Below are 23,344 nucleotides of genomic sequence, written 5' to 3'. Positions count from 1 at the left end.
CTCATTGCAACATATCAGTAACTCCTGTCCAGCTGTGTGAGAGGAAGAGTTTTCCTGTCCACAAACTTGCAGCGTAGTAAACCACATAGGACCAAATGTTGCATGGTTATCATACTCCTGAATGCTATAGAGGGACACTGCCCTAGTTTTAGCCACATCTCTCTCTGATATCTCTCTAAAGAAGGACTGCTAGTAACCCATATATTTAGTTGCCTAACACTTTGAAGAGAGGAAAATTTTGGCAACTTGCTAATGTCACTGACTGTTTTAGTATCAGAGGGGTAGTCGTGTTAGTCTGTATCCACAAAAACAATGAGGAGTCCGGTGGCACCTTAAAGACTAACAGATTTATTTGGGCATAAGCTTTCGTGGGTAAAAAACCCACTTTTTCAGATGCATCTGAAGAAGTGGGTTTTTAACCTACGAAAGCTTATGTCCAAATAAATCTGTTAGTCTTTAAGGTGCCACCGGACTCCTCACTGACTGTTCTAAAAAGCCCAGCCTGCACTACCATCAGGTATCAGCAATTTCAGGAGGCATTATGCTGGGAATGCTTGGGAGCTGCCAGGGTAGCTGTAGCGGGAGGAGGTTCCTTGACAACCTGCTTGCCCCCTCCTCAAATCCCAGTTTCTCATTCCTGCCTAGGACATCAGCTACCCCATCTCTTGAGAGGGCTGAGAAAGAACCAAGCTAGGCTCCTCCAAACTCCTTCCCCCAACACACAGCCTTAGTGTCCAATCCTTGTTGGCATAACATGGGGCAGGAGGTCCCCCAACTTCTGGGAGAGAAAGGTAATCAGGGAGAGAGCCCAGTTAAGGCTTCCACTAAAACCCATGGTAGGGAAGAGAATAAACTGGATTGGGCTCCCCCATGATCACCTTTTGTATGCAACACATGCCACTAGCAGCCCTTCTCCCAACTCTGGGATCCGCTTTCTACTGGTGCCAATTAATATAGTTAGTCCTGTAGCTCATGTGTTAGAAATCTGTGCTGTGGTGCTTGAGGTTCAGAGCTCAACCCCTGATGATGATGTATGATGAGGGAATTGTTACAGTTGTACATAATGGAATTTGTTTTGTCCCTTTAAAAATAGCTAGGAAATTACACACACAAACTATAAAATTGAACATTATTTAGGTTGTAAAGTCAAGCACTAGAAAATAATGAAATGCTGGAATTATTTGTCCAATCAACTTTAATTCTGCCCCTTTCTGCAGATGCATTATGACCTTAATTACATGAGCGCAAACTATTTTTTCCACTTGATCCTTGTCTCATTCAGGGCTCAGGCTGAACTCACATAAGGGATGATTTAAGGTTGCATGAGCAACTGAAAATCACATATTTCCTAACTTTCAAATGCTAGAGTTTTTGTATATATAATATTTAGTCTGTTTATTTCTATTTACTTTGTCCAATATTGATATGGTATTCATATAATATGAAAATGAAAGAAAATACTAAAGACAGAAGATGCTGAACAGCAGTATTTTATAATGCTTGCTTCTGAAAAACTGAGTGTAAAGAAGAGAGGGTTAAAATCACTCTTTATTTGAAGTCTGTTACAGTAACTCCTCACTTAACGTTGTAGTTATGTTCCTGAAAAATGCGACTTTAAGCGAAACGATGTTTAGCAAATGCAATTTCCCCATAAGAATTAATGTAAATGGGGGGAGGGGTTAGGTTCCAGGGAAAATTTTTTCACCAGACAAAAAACTATATATTATATAGATATACACACAGTATACATTTTAAACAAATAATTTAATACTGTTCACAGCTCTGATGATTGTGAAGCTTGGTTGAGGTGGTGAAGTTAGAGGGTGGAAGAGGGAGGGATATTTCCCAGGGAATGCCTTGCTGCTAAATGATGAACTAGCACTCGGCTGAGCCCTCAAGGGTTAACACATTGTTGTTAATGTGGCCTCTCACACAAGGCAGCACGAACATGAGGGAGGGGAGACAACATAGTAGACAGACAGACACACACTTTGTGTGTGTGTGTGTGTGTGTGTGTGTGTGTGTGAGAGAGAGAGAGAGAGATGCACACTGCACCTTTAAGTAAGCTGACCCACTCTTAAGTGCATTGTCTTTTTAAGTGGATCAGGAAGTTGAGACAGCAGCTGCTGCCCCAAGCTCTCTCTGTCTCTCTCCATCTGTGTCCCCTCCCTGCTCTATATGGAGAAGGGGTAAGTGGGGTGCAGGAGCAGGGGGAGGGGGACACCCTGACATTAGCCCCCCCCTCCTCCCCTGCACAGCAAGCAGTAGTCTCGGGGAGCAGCTCCAAGGCAGAGGGCAGGAGCAGCACATGGCAGTGGGGGGAGGGACAGCTGAACTGCCCAGCAATTGATAGCCTGCTGGGCGGCTGCAGCACAGGGAATTTAGGAGAGCGGGGAGCTGATAGGGGGGCTGCCAGTCCACCCTAATTACAAGCTCCCACCAGCTAGCTGCAACGGGCTGCTCTTCCTGCAAGCAATGTGCAAAGCAGGCGGCTGCCAAACAATGTTAGAAGGGAGCATTGCACAACTTTAAACAAGCATGTTCCCTAATTGATCAGAAAGGAAACAACGTTAACCAGGACAACTTTAAGTGAGGAGTTACTGTACTTCCTTAATGAAATCCAGTGAGTTATCCTAATAAGTTTTGCCATAATATGCTCTCTGGACTCTACTTTTATAACTAAATGGTTATGATCACTACTGCTTAAAGTGCTGATGGCTCTTGCCATTGGAGGTAACTTTTCACATAGTCTCTGTTTACTTAGTAAAGAATGCACATAAGCAATGAGCCAAATTTACCCTTGATGTAGCTTCAGTGAAGTCAATGATTAAATAGATTTAGAGTTTTGTGGAATAAAAAAAAAAGCTAAATAATCTGTAATAATCAGAATTACAGTTGCTGCTTGTGAACTGTACAATGGTAACATTAAAGACATTGTTGCAGCATAAAGTGTCAGTGGAGGGGACTTTTTATAGCAGGCCAGATTGTGCTTGGCCCTTACGTTGTGCGCAAGCAGGGAGGGTGGCAGGAAATTCCCATTCAGACGTACCTTGCAGGCCTATGTAACGGCCAGCACAACTGCAGTTCAGAAGACCAGAGGGACTTCTCCCTTCCTCTTTCTGTAATGCCCTAAATGTGGTAGGTAGGTGCTGACTTGCAGAGTGGGAATAATATGGTAAATAGAAATAAAGCAGAGAATTGTTGCAGACAGTTAAAAATTGTACAAATGAATTTCTACTCATAGGAATTACAATATAACAAATCACCTTTTGAAATTACTCACTTGTATTGGGTCTGAGAAATAGTGGTTTTGTGTGTGTGTTTTATACCAGTACTAACCTTGTTATTTTTCCTAAACGTGTTTTTTAATGGCCTTACAGTTTCAGTCAGCCCATTTGTTTAATTGAGAGCGTGTTGCTGTCTAACCTGAAGTTGAATTTGCTAATCCTGTCATTTTACCTTCCTGAGTGCAATTCTGCATTACAGGATAATCAATCCAGGGACACTTATCATAACAGTAATAATAGGCTATCCTAGCTATGTGAACAAATTTAATTAACTGCAAAAAATAAATTCCTTTTCTCTGCCTTTGCCAACTTTCAGAAAAATTTAGTATTTTAGTAAAATTCCAGTAATAAGAGACTTCTAGCATATATGACACGGGAAACATTGTAGAATGCAAGCTACACTCAACAATGCTTGATATTACCTGCATATTGGCTTTAGTATCAGAATCCATAAGCTGATTTCAATTTACTTTTTAGTATGCTTTCATGGGTTTTCCCCTGTTGTATATGTACTTTGCTCAGATGCTAACACTGAAGTCTCACAATGAAAACTATCTTAAATTTATGCATTTACAGGTTCTAATGGAAATACGAAAAAGGTGTCTTTTCCAATGTGCACTTTTCTTGAATAAAATCTTCAGCAAACTTAAATGTCATCAAATCTAGTTATTGCTAAAATGTGAAATATATTGCTCCAGACTATGAAATTAATGTTTTGTAGTGTAAAAAACACCTGACTTCAGTGAACTTATAGAGCAGATACAAATATTTTTCGTGTCATAATTCTGCAGCATTATTTGTTAAGTAGCAAGTCCATCTAGCCATACATTTATAGTAGTGGCTTATTGGTGCTTGTTGATATAAAAATTGGGTTATAATTACAGATAGGATGAGCAAGTTGTATTATATTGTTATGTATTTATTATAAGTTTTAAACCTAAATTTCTGGACCAAATTTGGTTTTCATATATAAGCATTCAGTTCTCATTGACTAAGTGTTGCTGTATTTGCATGTCTGAAGGTAGAATTTGGCCCAAAATAAACTTTAATTTATTTAGGTTTCTTGATATGCCTATCTTTAGCTCTATATGCTTTATGATAATTGAAAAATGCAATACAAAATTACTATCCACTAATATATATTGAATATCCCATGTAATATAACAAAATTAACCAATGTTAATAACTCTGAGTATGGCTACTTATATCTCTCAAACCACTTCTTCCTCAGATGCCTGACAGGGAGAATACTGTATCCACAGGACACCACTGGAATTAGTCAGTTCAGTCCAGGTCTCAAGGATTTTACCCCCAAAGTTCTATGTGGAGTAACAGGGAGGAGGCTTATGTGTTGGGAGAAGTGGATGTAAATGAGGATGTAATGTGGAGAGGAAGAAATCACTGTTGGAGGTTGCACTGTTGGATGAAACTTTAACTTAGAGGAGGAGTTGTTGTTTTGCCTCTTTGCTTTAGTCTTTTTTTGGGACTTTTAAGGCCTGGTTGTGTGTGTGCATTTGAGCAATCTTAATTGTTTTTAGTTAGTTTGGTTGGTTTTTTGTTTGTTTGGAGAAATGAATAGAGTGAAATCCTAACCCCACTGAAGTCAATGGAAGTTTTGCCATTGACTTAAGTGAGGTCAGGATTTCATCCATTATTATATATAATTACATTTTTAAAAAAAGTTTAAAAGGACACTTAGTTCACAATGCCAAATCTAGGTTACCCATGCTGCCTCCTAGTGTGTATGCATTCTGATAGTCTTTAATTATATTGTTTTCTAGCTCTTAGCCTTACACAGTTGAATTCATGGTAAGTCTCACCTGTCTCTGAAGCCTGAGGGATATGGAGAGCTAGTCCCAATACAATACTTTAAAACAATTTTAAACTAGTTTTTGGGTTTTATTTTTTTGTTTTTGTAATATGTAGTATATACATATGCATGATGGTAAGGTATGACTAGTGAGTAATGCAGCTGTCTCAAACTCATGTGAAATCATCATCCTTATACCACATATTCTTTATCTATCAGTATGCATTACTTTTTGATTAGTCCCTTGTCTTTTTCTACCTGTTCCTGTTTGGTTTTTAACTGTTTTTTAATTTGAACCTAATATCTCTCTCTCAAGTACAAATACATACACTCTCTCTCTTCTTTCATCTCTCCCTCTCCCCTTGGCCAATTTTTTTTATTTAATCCTCACCTTCCTTTTACATGGCAGAAGTTATAAAGTATAGTGCAAATAATCCTAAAGAGTCCAAAGCAGATTAATTTTGATAGTGTCAGTGAACTACTGAATATTATACACTTTGTCATTGCTCTATATCAACAGGGTGCTCCAGCTGTGTAAGATGTCCCATTTTGAGGCTCCTGGGGGATTTTCCATCCATGGGAGAATGGTCCTGAGGCAGCTCTCATATGGTTATTGTGGAGGAGCTAGAAGTCACTGGGCCTTTGTGCACTGTAGCAGCTCCACTGGCTAGATGGTCTAGTACAGGTGAGAGGGCAGAGCATACAGCATTCTGTGCCTGCTCTCTCCGTGCCTGCTGCTGCTATGCTGTTCCTAGGGAGATAGTGACCTCTTTCTGTGTCCTTTTCCCCCCTGCCATAAAGGGATTACACCATTGTAAATGAGAGTATAATTTAGCCTTCACCATTTTTATTATTATAGATTTTGTGTGAGAAGGAAAGAACATGCTTAACTCTCAGAGCCCAGTTTGGTTTATATTGGTGGATCTTGGAAGGGGTACCAGACTTTTACTTGGAAACTAAGCAGTCCATATTTGAGTAAAACTCTCAGTGATTCAGTTTTGCTGAAGTAAGGGCTGTAAAATTTGGCCCATATGAGTATTTCCAAATTCTGATGATATGCTCTATAAAACATGTCGCTCAGTTGTGTGATAAAGGGTCCCTGCATAACCCTTAGATGGTCACTCATCTGTCATATCACTGCCTAAGATCTGTCAATCACCTGAATAATTTAGAAGATATCCTGTAGACCACATTTTTTCCTGTTGCAACAAAAGTCTTTCATGATTACAAATAAGTAATGGCATAATATTGCACATTAAGACAAGGGGTGTGAGCGTGTGTATTTGAAGTGGTATGGCTACACATTATGAGCTATTAGACATTTTAGATTGCAGAGATAGAGGTTTTTGACTGGCACTAATGCACATAGCAAATAAATGGTAGGAAAAATTAGGTTTTATTATTACAATATGTTTGTGCTAATTTTCACCTACTGTTTATCTATTAACTTGCAATGGAGGACCATGCATAACCATTCTGATAGTGCAAAAAAATCTCTCTGAAAGTTTTCTTTCAGTTCATGTTGTTACAGAAAATATTAATTAAAATAAACCATACAGCACATCAGGTGGTGTGACTTACTAGTGTACAGTGAAAATGGTTTTGAGACTTATTCTGAACTTATAGAACCATTTTGATCTGGAAATCAGACTGAAATCTCTATAGAATCCGGGGAGGGGGGGAGGGGGAAGAGAGGGGTTGTGATATTTACAGTACCATGTGTTTTCATCCATGTTGGAAATAGAATGAAAATTCATAGATTCTAAGGCCAAAAGGGACTATTATGATCATCTAGTCTGACCTCCTGTACAACACAGGCCACAGAACTTCCACCAAAATAATTCCTAGAGTGTATCTTTTAGAAAACATTCAATATTGCTTTCAAAATTGTCAGTGATGGCAAATCCACCATTACCCTTGACAAATTGTTCCAAAGGTTAATTACTCTCACTGGTAAAAAAAAAAAAAAAAAATTACCTCTTATTTCCAGTCTGAATTTGTCTAGCTTTAACTTCCAGCCACTGGATTGTGTTAAACCTTTCGCTGCGAAATTGAAGAGCCCATTATTAAATATTTGTTCCCTAAATAGAGACTGTAATCAAATCAGCCCTTAATATTCTCTTTGCTAAGCTAAATAGATTGAGCTCTTTGAGTCTGTCATTGTAAGAAATGTTTTCTAATCCTTTAATCATTCTCATGGCTCTTCTCTGAACCCTCTCCAATTTATCAACATCCTTCTTGAATTGTTAGCACCAGAACTGGACACAGTATTCCAGCAGCAGTCACACCAGTGCCAAATACAGAGATAAAATAACCTCCTACTTGAGATTCCCCTGTCTATGCATCCTAAGATCGCATTAGTTCCTTTGGCCACAGCGTCCCCCTGGGAGCTCACCTTCAGCTGATTATCCACTATGACCCCCAAATATTTTTCAGAGTCATTGGTTCCCAGGGTAGAGTCCCCCGTCCTATAAGTATGGCCTACATTATTTGTTTCAATAGCCTATCTTGCAGTATTTACCTTCCAGTCCCAACACTTTTGGAAGCCAATTACTTGTCTTATAGTTTGAGTATTGTTCTTTCTTAAAAGATACTGTTACTTTTTTTAGGTGTTAGTATAAAATCTGTGACTCTTTGCTGACTCTTTTCACTTGATTTCAGGTGCTGTTGTCAGGACTGATTGGCGTTGTCTCATGGAAAAGGCCTCTCTCACTTGTGGTAAGTGATATTGCTTTCTTTGTCATGTCAGGCATAAGAACTTAAGAACGGCCGTACCGGGACAGACCAAAGGTCCATCTAGCCCAGTATCCTGTCTACCGACAGTGGCCAATGCCAGGTGCCCCAGAGGGAGTGGACCAACAGGCAATGATCAAGTGATCTCTCTCCTGCCATCCATCTCCATCCTCTGACAAAGAGAGGCTAGGGACACCATTCCTTACCCATCCTGGCTAATAGCCATTAATGGACTTAACCACCATGAATTTATCCAGTTCTCTTTTAAACGCTGTTATAGTCCTTGACCTGCAATGGATGTTCAACATTTGAAACTAACGTACTTAAAAATTGTGTACATCTCATCGCTTTTCCCCTTAGGCGTTTGTGTAAACATTTTCAGTGGCTTTGTGTTGTGGGTTTGAACCCACTGAGTTTTCACTTTGAGTTTGGAGTCCAGTTTAGCTCAAATCTCAAAGTAAAACTGAGTCAAAACCATTGCCAGGTTTTTTTTTTACATCAGGCAAGCTGCACATTTCACATTCAATGCAAACCAAAAACCCAATTTAGATTTGCTCAAAGTTTCAGTGAAATTTAATTTCCAATTTAACTTGAGCCCAGGTAGGTGTCAATTACTTTACAATTTGAACATTTCACACAGGTCTCGTGTGGTGTATCCTCAGAAATTGTGATTTCTGTGTAGAATAAATAACATTGGGCGCACAGAGAAATGTTTACAATCAGAACATTAATGAACTTGTAACTTTCAAGCTATATCCCCACCATTTGGATATTACAAATTCTTGTAGAAGAAGGCACACTAAAAAGATACCTTTCAGCTATTTTTTTGGTTTGGTTTAGTTAATGTCCCCAATAAGTAAAATAATGTCTTGCTAGTATTATTTTAAAAGAGGTTTTGTTATACCACATGCTAATTATGAATTGACTGGTTCTCATTAAATATATTAATTAAAGAACCAAAAAAGAGATGTGGGATTGTTTTCATCTTTAACACATTTACTACAGAATCATAGACTTTAGTAAAAAGGACCATGTTGCATACCTCTCCCCGAATATGTGCTAAAATTACATTATTCATAAAGCTGGTGTTATTAACTAAAGAAAATAAGTGTTTTGAACATATTCTTTTTGGAAATTTATTTCCATTTAACTGATGAACATTATGTGTTATTTGTATTTGTCATCGTATTAAAGCATTGTACAGGGAACCAATGAAGCAAGCTTTCTCATGGTTGATCAGGATCTATCCAACCAATATTGAATAGTATTCATTTTTCATCCTTTGGATAATAATTCAGCAAGCCGAGTTTGCTGATGAGTTTAAAAAACATTTAGTAGTCCTCACTTTAATCCAAAATGGATAGTAGCCTCATCTGAATAATTTATCATGTTTCAGCTTGTCAAGCAGACAGTTGAGTATGAATGAATAGAATATAGATATTCTCTCAACAAAAAGAGAAACCAAAATGTTATATGGAGCCTGTCCATTAATTGGATATACTTAGGGACATTCACTTAGGAAAAAAGGATTTATTTGTCAAGAGCAAATTAAAGCAAAACCTTGAATACATTTGACTTTGGGCTACAACACTTTAGACAGAAACCAAATGTACTCCTAGTTCTGTGTTGTACATTAAAAAATTCCTAACATATCATATAATGTGAATATTGTATTGAAATCCGAGCACTTGAAACAAAGGAGCTGTGTTGGGGGTTCTGTTTGTTTGCGACAGCAAAGGAAAAAAACATTTTATTGACAGTAATATAGCCATTAACAGACCTGTGATTTGTTGCTATGTCAGATTATTTTATTACTTTTTCCTTATGCTTGCAAAGGATTGAGATGGTGTTGATATTACTGAATTGAATGATTTTGCTGTTTATGTTAACTCTTTCTAAATTTGAGCAGCAGTAGAAACCAGACATCTGTGTTGCACCAAAATAACTCTCTATTATTTTAGCCACTTTGTTGCTCTCTTTCAATATAGAGTTAAATTCTTTAAACCTTTCAGAATCAGATTTTCCAAATTGTGCATACATTATTTGTGTGTAATTACTGTGATTATTAATGCAATTGTGTATGCCAAGTTATTGAGTATGCATTTGACATATAGGGGTTGTACAAACACAATTCTGCAACTGTGGGCTTCTGTTTTCTGTTATCATTTGATGCTCTGCAAGTTTGTAAGAGGTTTATTCCTCTCCAAAATATTTATTTAATGCTAAGGGTTAACACTGTATTTTTCTTTGTGTTTTGGTTTAACTCGTGGGCTTTTTTTTTTTTTAAAGTTCACTCTTGAACAAGCTGTAAGTAGGCTCCACTGCAATAGTTTTTATTGTAGTGGGTATTTATTATCTTATTACTATGTAATTAGCACTGCTAGTACATGTAGAACATGGTTTAAATCTTAATTTAATATTTTTGTATGCATAATCAGTGAAGATATATAGAAATACTTTGTTAATTTAGCTTCTTCTTCGAGTGGTGCTCCACTTTAGGTGTGTCTGTGCCCTGCACCTATGATTGGAGTTCTTTGGTAGCAATGTCTGTTAGGCCCGCACATGTGCTTCTCCTTTTCTGCCTTGAGGCTAATTAACGCTGCATGCGTGAACCACCCTCAGTTCCTTCTCAACTGCCCTTGGCCGGAGAGGGCTAATAGCAGTCTGCTTTCTCTTACCTTAACATTCAGTTTTGTTAGCGACTCTTGCAGTTTCTGTTCAATGTTTTTCAGTTTTATAGGGTTTCCATTAGTTTTTTCCCCTGTTTAAAAGAAATCATAACAAACAAACAAAAATCTTTATCGCATCCCCCGCAGCTCTCCCAGACATGCCTGACTCCCCCAGGTTTAACAGGTGCCTCTCCTGCAGGGAGGCAATACAGGTAACATATGGACACTCCTACTGTATCCGGTGCCTCGGAGAGGCTCATATTCCAAAGAAGTATACCTTCTGACAACAGTTGAAGGCTAGATCCTGAAAAAAAACCAGGAGTTAAAACTGAAACTACTCCTTATGGAAGGGTCCAACCCTAGGACCCAGCCCTGAATCTTCTCTGCAATGCATACTGTCCCCAAAGCCTTCGACTTCTAAGGATTATCAGCTGAGGAGGAAATCCTAGGCCTCCCTTTGTAAGGTCTCCAAGAAGAGGGCTGCAAGTCCTCAAACTAAGCCAAAGGAGGTCCCTGGCACAATCAGTCACGTCAGTACCCACAGGACAAAACATGGGTTATTCAGTGCAGGTACTGCCTATAAGCCTAAAGACCCTATAGGTGCAGGCTGAGAAGCAGCGGCACCACCTGTCAAAGTTGAGAACGCAGACTGTACCATCTCTGCAAAAGTGGTAATAGCATCTAAACTATCAGTATTGATGGTCTCCAAACAGTCTGCAGCAGACCAACCATCTTGGGCAAGATCACCGTTGATCTCCTTGGTACCAATCCTGAAGGTACCGATCACCACAGTACCACAGAAGTTCTGATTTTCCAGGGATCTCATGGTCAGCAGGACTCCAGAATCCCTGTTGCGTGGTACCAGGACCTCAGTACCGAACATGTCTCGATCCCTGGAATCATCCCTGGTATCTGTGGATATAAATCATTATCCACGGTCTGCAGTGGTAAAAGGAGCAGAATATGGGGCTGCCGCTACCAGGAGCCAGCGCCTCGCGCCGGCAGCTCCTCTGGTGTGGTTGTACCGCCCGCAGCCCCGCCCCCAACCCTGCCCCCATCCCTTCCATGCAGCTCTCTGCATCTCCTGTCTGGGGGTGTGTGCGCCGCTTGAACACAAGAGCGTGACCAGGGACAGCTGCCGGTGGGCGGGGCTGGGGGCAGTACAGCCACACCGGAGGAACTGCCAGTGTGGGGCGCTGACCCCTCGGAGTGGCAGCCCCATGTTCTACTCCTTTCAGCACTGCAGTTCCTGGGAGAGCCCTGCAGTTCTGCAGATACCAGTTTATATCTGTGGATATAAATTTGTATCAACACAGGGCTCTACAGGTAGTGACCAAGATCATGTCCTTTCATTACCTTTACACCATGCTCTGCACCAGTGAGGGCCTTCCCAGTCTCACCATCAGTTTGAGCCTCAGCCCTGTGGGTATGACCACCTGTGGATACTGCCACCTATGCCCTTCCCCCCACCCTAGTGGCCATACTGGGATCTATGGGTGGCATACAGGCACTTAACTTCACAGGCATCTATTGCCTCCTACCGTGAGTGTCTCCTACAGCCTCTATGTCTAAAGACCCAGAACCTGAAGAGGAAACATTTGAGGAACAAGATGCCAGCCTAGAAGAGATGGCTACCCCATCAACCAACATCTCCTCTTCTTCCCCAGATTAGGCGGAAATGCCTTCACCACCATCCATAGTGGACAATAACTAGAGGCCATGAGGCGCACATATACCTACAGTGGAGCACCCATAGGGACACACATCTTGAAGAACCATCGTTACTGCAGAAGGTGAGTAACTTCCTCTTTTAAATTGTTCCAGGAACTCACAAAAAGTGTGGGGGAGACACTACAAATTCACCTTGAGGAGATTAAGATCCACAGGTTGCTGGATATATTGCGCACATCCTCCTCATCCATAACAGACCTCCCAGTTAACGAGGTGCTCCTGGATCCTGCTAAGATCATTTGGCAAACTCCAGCCTCTATCACATCACCATGGAAAAGGGACAATAAAAAGTACTTATGTGCCTTCCAAGGATTCAGAATTCCTCTTCTCACATCCACCACACAACTCTATTGTTGTGGATGTGGTGAACTCACGTGGCCGACAACATCATGCTAAGGTCATCCATTATGATAGAAATCGGAAAAGATTAGCTTTATTTGGCCAAAAGTTATATTCCTCGGCAACTTTGCAATTCCGAATTGTAAATTACCAGGCCTTAATGACAAAATAAGATCATATGAACCACAGCAAACTCCATATGTTTATTGACCATCTGTCAGAAACTCAACGAGAACAGTTTCAGACTAGCATACATGAGGGACAGTTAGTGGTGAGAATGGCACTCCAGACCGCACTGGATGCTTTGGATACTCCAACCCGTTCAGTGTCAATGGTGGCAGTGATTTGTCAGGTATCTTGGCCACATCTCTTGGGATGGCCAAAGGAGGTGCAGATGATGGTCAAGGACCCTCCCTTTCAAGGGCTCCAAACTGTTTGTGGATAAGACCAGTGCATCACTCCATACCCACAAGGACTCTAGGGCCACACGACTCTCCCTCTGGATCTACACATTGGAACAGAAAAGGAAATCCAGTCCTCCATCATCCCATAGATCCCGACTAGCCTAGTACCCACCACTGCAACACTACTATGAACTGAAGTGAAAGAGGCCTAAGATTCAGAGGCATAAACCATCAGCCTCTGAATCCCAACCCTCTACTTCAAAACATCAGTTTTGATGCATTGGTCAAGGGCCCGAGACACTCCTCGCAACATCAGCTGCAACCTACAGACCTTTCACATTCCTTTGGATGTTGCCTTGCTCTTTTCCTCCAGAATTGGAAGAAAGTGGTTTTTGACAGATAGGTCTTGGAGATTATCTGCAATGGGTATTCTATCCACTTCACCTCCCTTCTCTCCAACCCTCCTCCCTGTCCCTCTTCAGGGATGAAACTACTAAGACAGGAAACAGATCACTTGCTATGCCTGCGATTTTTAGAACCCGTTCCTGTACACCTCCAAGGCAAAGGCTTCTATTCTCAATATTTCCTGATTCCCAAGAAAAAAGGAGGGTGGAGACCCGTACTCAATGTAAGAGCGCTGAACAAATGTGTGAAGGCACAAATGTTCAAGAGGGTCACACTAGCAGCTATTATCCCATCTCTAGAACAGGGAGATTGGTTCTCTGCCCTTGACCTTCCAGATGCCTACTTTCATATATCGACCCAGCCATCCCACAGACGATTCTTAAGGTTTACCTTTGGTCAGGACCATTACCAGCATAGAGTACTTCCCTTTGGCTTCTCATCCATACCCAGAGTATTCTCCAAGGTCCTCTCTGTAGTAGCAGCTTACCTATGTACCCTGGGAATCGCGATTTACCCTTAATTGGATGACTGACTTCTCAGAGCCCTCTTCTTCGAAGATGCTCTTTGGGACACCCAAAGGACTATATAAGTCTTCATGCATTTGGGTGTACAAATCAGTGCCTGAAATCGACCTGCCTCCAGTGCAATGCTTGGAGTTCATAGGTGCCTATGTCGACTCAATACAAGCGAGGGCACTGCTTCCACGACACAGGTTTCATACTCTGTTCACTCTCATAGAGACAGTTCAGACCAGCCTACATACACCAGCCAGACATTGCCCCAGTTTCTCTGGCACATAGGGCATATATGTTTGTGATATCTCATACCAGACTACACATGAGGTGCCTGCAGGCATGGCTCAGGTCTGTCTATGTACCAAACATAGATAGACCAGACAAACTTCTGTCAATGCCCTTCAGGGTCAAAGACTACCTGGACTGGTGGAAAGGCCTTATGAACATCTGTGCAGGGGTCCCATTCACACAACCCCCCAAACATTGCTTCTAGCCAGGGTGCATCCCTAATATGCTAGGGAGCCTATCTGAACAATCACAAGGTTCAGGGCAAATAGTCCCTCATGGAGTCGTCCCTCCACATCAACCTTTTGGAACTAAAAGCAGTCAGAAATGCTTGGGTTCATTTTCCTCTACTGATCAGATAAGAGTCATGACAGACAACATAGTGTGCATGTTTTAGGGGGTGTCAGATCATCCTCCCTATGCATGGAAGTGGTGAAACTCTGGAGTTAGTGCATTTGCCACAATGTTCTTTTATCAGCTGCCTACTACCTGGAGTACAGAATATAATAGTGGACACTCTCAGCCGCAAGTTTTCACATGACCACAAATGGGACGTGCATCCAGCAGTACTCCCCCACATATTTGATCACTGGGGGACCCTAATGATAGATTTATTCACCATTTACCTGAACCGGAAATGCCCTCTATTGCTCCAGAACCGGCCCAGGAAAACACTTGTTGGGGATGCTCTCCTTCTCCCATGGGACAAGGGCCTTTTATACATATTTCCCCCATTCCCTCTGATGCTGAAGGTCCTTATAAAAGTAAAGAGGGGAAAAGTGAGAGTTATACTGATTGCTCCCAGATGTGGTACCCATACCTGACACAGCTAGCAACGTGTCCACCAATCCCTCTTCAATTCACTTCTCACCTCCTCTCACTGAACGGCAGATTAACTCTCCATCCCAGCCTATGGATCCTTCAGCTCAAATCTTGTCTCCTTAATGTTTCCAACACATAGAGAGCTACTGCTCCCAGGAGGTACAGGAAGTGTTATTGCACAGTAGAAAATCAGCTACCCACTGCACTTCCCTACAAAAATGGAAAAGATTCCAGTCTTGATATACTTCTATACAAATTACCTCAGTATCCTCCTCCCTCCCCATCATGCTAGACTACATACTAAGCCTCAAGAGGGCATGGCTATCCCTCAGCTCACTCAAAATACATCTTGTGACCATAACGGCCTTCCACCAGCACATAGAGGGTTATTCAGTCTTTACTCATCCAGCGACAAGGATTCCTCAAGGGCACAGGGTACCTCTTCCGTCAATCCAGACACCCCAAACCAATGTGGGACCTGAATCTAGTTCTAAGGAGTCTAGCTAGACCATCTTTTGAACCTATGGCCATGTGTTCTCTTGATCAGTGAAGACAGCAACCTTAGTAGCTATCACCTTGGCAAGGAGGATAGGGGACATAGCGGCATTAATGGTGCACACACCCCATTTCATGATTTACTTTAAAGATAAGGTCACTCTCAAACCACACCCAAAATTCATTCCCCAGGTGACTTTGTCTTTTTACATGAACCAACTCATTCATCTTCCCACGTTTTACCCAAAGCCTCACCGTGATAACAGGGAGGCTGTACTACATAGACTTGATGTCAGGGGAGCCTTGGCCTTATATTTGGATAGGATGAAGGCCTTTAGGAAATCTCCCAAGCACTTCCTATCAATTGCAGAAAGATCAAAAGGCACAGCAATATCTGCTCAGAGACTCTCTAAATGTGTCTTGAATCATATTAACTACTGCTATCATGCTTGTAAATTACCTCCACCTGGAATCCATACACATTCCACAAAGTCAGTTTCTACCTCAGTCACCTTCATTAAAGACGTTCTCAGTCCAGAAATCTGTAGGGCAGCAACCTGGGCATCTGCTCATACTTTTGCAGAACACTATGCAGAACAAGAGACTCCTCTTCTGATGCCATTGTTGTCTCCGCTGTATTTTCATCCTTAACAGACTCGACTCTGAAGCCCCAACCCTCCATTGGTGATACTGCTCGGGAGTGACCTATAGTGGAGAACCTATAGGGATACTACTTGAATAAGAAGAGGAAGTTACTCACCTTGTGCAGTAATGACGATTCTTCGAGATGTGTGTTCCTATTGGTGCGCCACAACCCACACTTCTCCCCTCTACTTCGGAGTTCTTGTTAGTGACTCTGTGACAGAGAGGGAACCCATGCAGTGTTAATTAGTCTCGAGCAGAAAGAATGCATGTATGGGCCAAATGGACACTGCTACCAAAGATCTCTGATCAGAGGCACAGGGCACAGATACACCTACAGTTGAGCGCCCAGAGGGGAACACATCTCAAAGAACCATTGTTACCGCACAAGGTGAATAAGTTCTTTTATATCTGTCATTACAAACTACATATCAGTATGTGTTGCATGTAACTTACAGTTACTGAAATGGATTTCCATTCAACAGAATGAAAAGTTAGATTGGCTGTTTTTTTTCTTTTTCTTTTTGTTCTCCTTAGACTGAGCACTGAGTCCATTATTTTTCACTCTGATCCTCTGCTGAGTACAATATATTCTGGGCATAGTGCAATCAAAGAAGAATATCAAGGACCTTTTCAAAGTTTCATCCGCATTTTCCTGTTTTGTTCTCATTAGTGCCATGTTGATCAGAGTACAATCTAAGAAGCTAATTTAAAACCATATTTTCTGTACGTTATCTTATTTTCATTAGAATTGCTGAGAAAACTTATCTAAGCCACTGAGAAATGTCTACAATAGAGTATCTAATTATTAATTATTTCAGATATGTTCTATTCTGTTCTATTTTATTCCTGTTACTCCCTTCCCCATGGAATAGCACTGTGGATGCCAGTCCCATCTATGTAGCAGCTATTTTCATAGTTCATCTGTAAGAGCTTTTAACTTCATGTACCAATAGTACCTTCTCTCTATAGGCAGTAGTTGCAAACTATATGAATTATAATAACCTTTGACATGAATTCTAAAAGGTCCGTAGGCTTTTCTTTCAAAATCTCAGAAATAGAATCAAATGTAACTTTATGATGTTAGCAAAAATCTGTGCAAGTAAAAGGTTAATACAATTTAATGTAAGTGTATTAGTGCTCAACATTTATTCAGAAAATTCATTATACATCCACTTTGGGGGCTCATTATACTCAAGATCATGACCTTCATCTAAGTGAACATACATCTCTTAGTTGATCATATTAAAACTAGGGTCTTCGTTCTTTAAACACTGATGCGGTATGAAATATGTAAAATGCTCAAGGTATTTGAGGTTTTCTGTAGGATTCTCTTGTACTAGTAAAATAGTTTGAGTATTTTAAAAAAAGTGAAAACTAAAATCCTGCTTATTAACTCAGTGTACTATTTCTACTCTGTCACCAGTCTTATTAAATGTCGGTAAGAAAAATAGCCCTAAATGGAAAACTGACATAAAAGAGCACTTATTAAAATATGCAGATAGAAGCTCAAAGATAAAAAAGAAAATGTCAGGACCCAGACAAAACCAGAAGCAAATAAGAACTGTCTTGCCCCACACATGTAGAAACCATTGTGAATGTCAGTGTTCCTAAAAGCACTCCCGGCTTCTAATAGTTTGTACTTCTTTCATTTTGGACATAATAGGTTGTACCAAATTTTTGGCAACAGCAGAGTAGACCTGCTTTTTGGCCCTTAATGTCAATACCACAATCATTGTACAGTACATTCATTCATTTTACAGATTGTATTCAATAGTTTGGCATTTTATGATGCATCCAAAAGTGAGTCCCAACATTTATACTAGAATAAGGTGCATTTAATAATGGAGTTCAATTAGGCAATGCAATTACTGATTTATTTGCATCAATTCTACAACATTCTAAAAAGCCTTTGGGGACAGCTTATCTTGTAGCATTATGTTTATAAATATTACTACACACTGAGTACAAAAGCTTTTGGGACTTCAAGATCACATTTCATAAGCTGTCTTTGATAATAACATTTTCCCCTCTTTATACGTATAAGAATCTACAGCCTTCTTTGTGGGTAAAGCAAAATGTTTGTAGACATTGATACTGACTGTTCATCTGCCATTGCCATCATTGTATCTTCTTTCTTGTAAAAGTGTATGGATTGATATTTTTACTATAGAATTAATGAAGCATGAAAATATTTTGGCAGATGTGTATTTTTAAAGATAAATACCATATGCACTACAAATAATGTGGATAACTTTTGCCTGGCTGGGAATGGTTGGAAATATTCATTTAAAGTATAGCATATTTTAATCTCGTCAAGTGTGAGTATACGAAATTTATAACTCCATTATGGTCTATTGGATACATTCATATCTACTGCAGGATTCAGATTATTAAATTATATTTACCTAGATTAATAGGTACTCTTTAATTACATAAATTGTGTAATGTTAAAAAGAATTTTTATTAATCAACATTACTATTAGAGTGGTGTAATTCCAGTACTGTACTAAGTTACTTCTGTTCACTTGTTTCTATGATTCTAGATAAGCCAAAGATCCTGGTCCAAATTCAGCCCTGTTTTAACCTCATCATTGTAAATAGAGTTACACATGGGATGAATCTGACATGTTATGTGGAAGATTTTTTTAAAATTGTATTGCAACTAAGAAGTTTATTTTCTTTACCTGCAAAATATTTTTCTTTCTTTACTAACTTCCTTGTTCTGTCCTCAGGTCTACATAGTGTGTTAGTTAGGAAAAATCATTCATACATCTGTTCCTTACTAACACACTATATAGACCTGAGGACAGAATAAGGAAGTTAGTGTGTGTATGTGTATATAAAAATATAAGATAGCTGGAATCTAAACAAAGTTTAACCCAAAAATTCATTAAATTCAGAACCTATTAGATTTAAAAAAAAAAAAAAGGGGGGGGGGGTGCAATTACTATAATAAAGACACAGCACCAGAAAAAATTACTGCTGAAAAAGTACATGTGTAACTGTCTGTAGCACAATTAATGTTAAATATATTACCAGGAATACAAATTAATAGTATACACCGCATGCTGAGTTATATTAATTGAGAATAAACCTCCTAAATGATTTTTGAGCACATCTTTTACTGTTACCTTCAAAAAATATTTGGATGAGAGGCTTTGAGTTTTTGCTTCTCCTTTTCATAACTCAGATTTCTTTATTATTGATTAAAAGGCATAGCTGACATTGTATCTTTGACTAATTTACGATCATAGATCAACTACTTATAATGCAGAATTGTTTAAAGTGCTTAGGGCCAAGTGCAGGACAGTGTCTTATAACACAGACCATGGCTTCCCTCTCACAGTAACTGCAAAGTGAGGAAAAAATTGATCGGCTATGGTTTTTTTTGGTATTGTACTCTAATAAGCAATATCTGCTCATCTAGCAAGGAAAATCTACATCCACATATATGACTGTAATTTATTTTTATAATATTGTTTGTAAGATAATTTAGGAGTGGCTCTCAAGATCCTAGTAAACTGCCAGTACAACCCTGGATTTCTGAAAACGTGGGCATCCCCACTGTAATGAATGCCAGCTATAATTTACTGTTAACCAAATCCTGACCCTTGTGTATCCAAAACTATATTCTCCATTTTTCCCTTGACATGCACCAAAAAAATCTGTTCAGTGGCATGGACAGTGTAGCCCGCAGTTCTGCTGCCTTTCAGTCTTCTGGTCAGGAAAACATCTTCTGGAGGAAAATATTGGCTAAAGTAAAATACATCTTTATCATTTGTATAATTTTCTAGGTATACATAGATTATGGGCCAGTGTCTGTTCTTTTACAGCAGTGTGTATTTGAGCAACTCTATTGATTTTAATGGAGATGCTTCCAATTTAGGCTGGTGAACGAATGATAGCCATTGTTGAGGTGCCAATAGCATCCCTTACTAAGTCTTGATCCATCAGAATAGCACAAGAAAGTAAAACAGACTGTAGATGGTCCTGTATATGTAAACAAATGGAGACAGACAAATGGGTTTGGAGCTGGCAGCAATGAACCACAAAAGCTGACACATATCAAAGGGGAATGACAGTAAACAAATGAGGCCAAAATAAGGCCAAACTGAAGCAAATTAGTGAAGCTAATGAATATCTATGAGGCAGTCAACATACCCAAAAAAAGAAAAGGGGGTGGGAGGTGGGGGAAAGCTGACAGATGAGTGGATGGAGTACAGGAAAAGACAAATTTGGCTAAAAAATGATAAACAAACAGTGCTGGCACATGAGAATACCTAGAAAAGTCTGACAAACGATAACTGAACAATTGGTGAATGAAAATGAATGGAAAAAGCTGACAAATGCCAAATTAAAAAGAATGAAGCTGATAAATGATGAATGAACAAATGAGAAACAGTAAAGGAATGGAAGTGGGTGGTCAGCATATAAGATATATTCTGTAATAATATATCATCTATTTTTACTGCAATTTTTGTAGTAATTTTGCTCCTTTTTCACAGTCTCCTAAGAATGTTCTGTATCCTTTAATGCATGACTTGAGCAGATCATACCTGTCCTCCATTTTCTACACTGGCTTTTTGTAGAATATAAAGTCAAATTCAAGGTCTTGATCTTTATCTTCACCTGGGCCACAAGATATCAAAAAGGTCACTTAAAGCTCGGAGGTGAGCACTGGGACCATGGTAGACAGCTCTGCTACGTGGGCATGACGGAGCAGCCTACCTCACGAGTATAGCTTATTTGTGCAAGAGACAAAACATAGTATGCGGTTGATGCAAGACTGGAATGAAGTCAATTCCCCCAAAACTAAGAACCATTTGAAATGTAACCATCTTCTCCTTCAAGGGCAAGACATTTCTTTGGCTTTACCTTAACTCATTGTAGACACATAGCAATGTGTACATATAATTTTAAAAAATCCTATCCAAACAAAACACTACATTGTGCACACAATTTTTCCCCAGAGGAAAGAATGAACCACACATGGCAGAAGTTAGTCACATTGCTTAATGCACTTAAAGACACTCATACTGTGGTGATGAGGATGGTATAAGAGCCCATGTTGGGTAAAATGGATTCAAAACTAGAGTAAAAAAGTTTGCCTACCCTTGTTTGCTCAGAAAGAGGGCATATTACACAGTTCTGAGCAATGTTACAGATACATGAAGGTTTTCTGATGACAATGTTAACCATAAGAGTGAAGCTGAGGTGTTTCATAAGGTCTTCAGAACCCTGGCATGTATATAGCCTTATTCAGAGACTTTCTGACATGCTATGTATTTTTGAAACAGAGCACAATATTCTGAGTGAGGACAAAATGTAGTTTGATTATAGTTGCATCTTAATGGTCTGTTGTCAGTAGAATATGCTGTGTAGTTTTTGTGTAGTTTTGTTCCCGTGAGGAAAGGGAATGCTGCATGTCACTTTTGGAATGACTGCCTCAGACTGATGTTCAGGACAACATTGACATGTCTTGGGGTATGCCTTAATGCTGCGTTATCTTGAGTTACTTCTCTGGAGTCAGAGCAGCCATATTGTGAGATAACATTCAAACTGCTATGTTCACACTGGTGCTGCACTCACTCGTGTGGCACTAAGACTTTTCTGAGAGCTTGTCTTCACTACGGGCTAAATAGGCGCTGCTGCAATCGATGCAGTGGCATTGATTTAGGGGGTCTGGTGAAGACACAATAAGTCAGCTGGAGAGCGCTCTTCCGTCAACCTGAGTACTCCACCTTGTAAGGGTCGGACTCACCCTTGCGGCGCCTCCTGCTGGTCTCAGGGAATTAGCTCGATTTCCAGCCCGGGGCGCCCTCTGCAGGCCAGTGATCCACCTTGTCACTGGCCCCCGTGTCCCTCCCTGGACCCCGGTGCCCCTTTCTCTGGGTGCTGCCCCCTGGCAGTACCCACACACTCTGGGTCTCCCCTCCCAGGGGAACCCCCACCCACTAACCCCACCTCGCCTCAGTGTAAGGCTACTGCCAGTCACCATCTAGCCCCACTCCCTGGGGCAGACTGCAGTATCAGCCACTCATCACAGGCAAGGGGGGTTCGGACCTGCTGCCTCTGCCTACCCGTGGGCTGCCCCCTGCAACCCCAGTACCTAATTGGCCTTCCACTAGGCCGCAGCCTGGGGGGTTTCCAGGCCGGAGCTCCCCAGCTCCCTTGGCCTTCCCCCAGCCCTGCTCCACTCCAGGTACCTTCTCTCAGCTCCCTGCAGCCAGGTCCCTCCCTCTCTAAAGCCTAGAGAGAGAGTCTGTCTGCTTGAGCTCCTGGCTCAAGCCTTTATAGGGCCAGCTGGGCCCTGATTGAACTGTGAGATTACAGCTCTTGAGAAGTGCTGCTGTGTAGAGGATGCCATTATCCATGCCTAGCACGTGCTTGGAAGAAAAACAGATGTTGAAGGTTAAGCATTGTAGTACAAACACCCGTACCAACTTCATAACCCTGTGCAATCTGGAAGTTTGGCGATTGATAACCTGTACCACTGCTATGTTGTCGCACTAGAAGCACACCCTTATATTAGCCAGCTCCGATCCCCAAATGACCACCGCAACTAAAATGGGAAAAAATTCCAAGATCATGTTCATCAATCAACCCCGTTGTGTGTCCAGGTGGCGGGCCATTTTGTGTACACCATTTGCCTTGATAAAACACCCCAAAACTTGCACCCCCCGCCGCATCTGAGTGGATTTTTAACCATTTGTAATAACCATTGTTCCCTCCACAACGATACCCCATTAAATCGACTCAGAACACTTTTCCACACCCTCACATGTTCCTTCATATGTCTAGTGACTGGTATGTAATGGTGTGGCTTGGCTATGCCAGCCGTTGCTGCTGCCTGCCGGGCACAAAACGGGGCAACAACCCTGCAAGCAAAGTTCAGGTGCCCCAGGCGAACAAAAACAAATAAATTATACAAATAATGCACTACTTGGTTTAGTCCCGCTGACCGCACCACTGCAACATTGTACTTAATTTCTGAAAAGCTGCACAAGATACTGAACAACCCATGGGCATAGCCTTGTCGAAATATAAGTCGTCTCGCAAACATGCCTGTATCTGCAGGGGTTGTGAAAACAACCACCATCATTAAATGCCCAGCAAATACTATTACTTGCCTGGGGCCCCTCCTGAGCTTGTTGCAGTATGAACAAACCCCTGGCACCCTTGGTATCATCCACTGTAGCCACAG

At 40.7% G+C, this 23,344-nt stretch overlaps 1 protein-coding gene across 1 annotated transcript in view; it reads left to right on the top strand.

Annotated features, from left to right (window-relative positions):
* ENTREP2 (endosomal transmembrane epsin interactor 2) overlaps nt 1-23,344 on the top strand; it is a 444,069-nt gene that overhangs the window by 133,765 nt on the left and 286,960 nt on the right. The window contains exon 2 of the mRNA XM_065412748.1: nt 7,759-7,815. Within this exon, the coding sequence (XP_065268820.1) occupies nt 7,759-7,815 (57 nt within the window). The remainder of the gene's footprint in view (nt 1-7,758; nt 7,816-23,344) is intronic.

The sequence above is a fragment of the Emys orbicularis genome, chromosome 10 (genome assembly GCF_028017835.1).
Source record: "Emys orbicularis isolate rEmyOrb1 chromosome 10, rEmyOrb1.hap1, whole genome shotgun sequence".
Lineage (NCBI taxonomy): Eukaryota > Metazoa > Chordata > Testudines > Emydidae > Emys > Emys orbicularis.
Note: the sequence above shows the minus strand (reverse complement) of the source record. Positions and strands in the feature narration are given on the sequence as shown.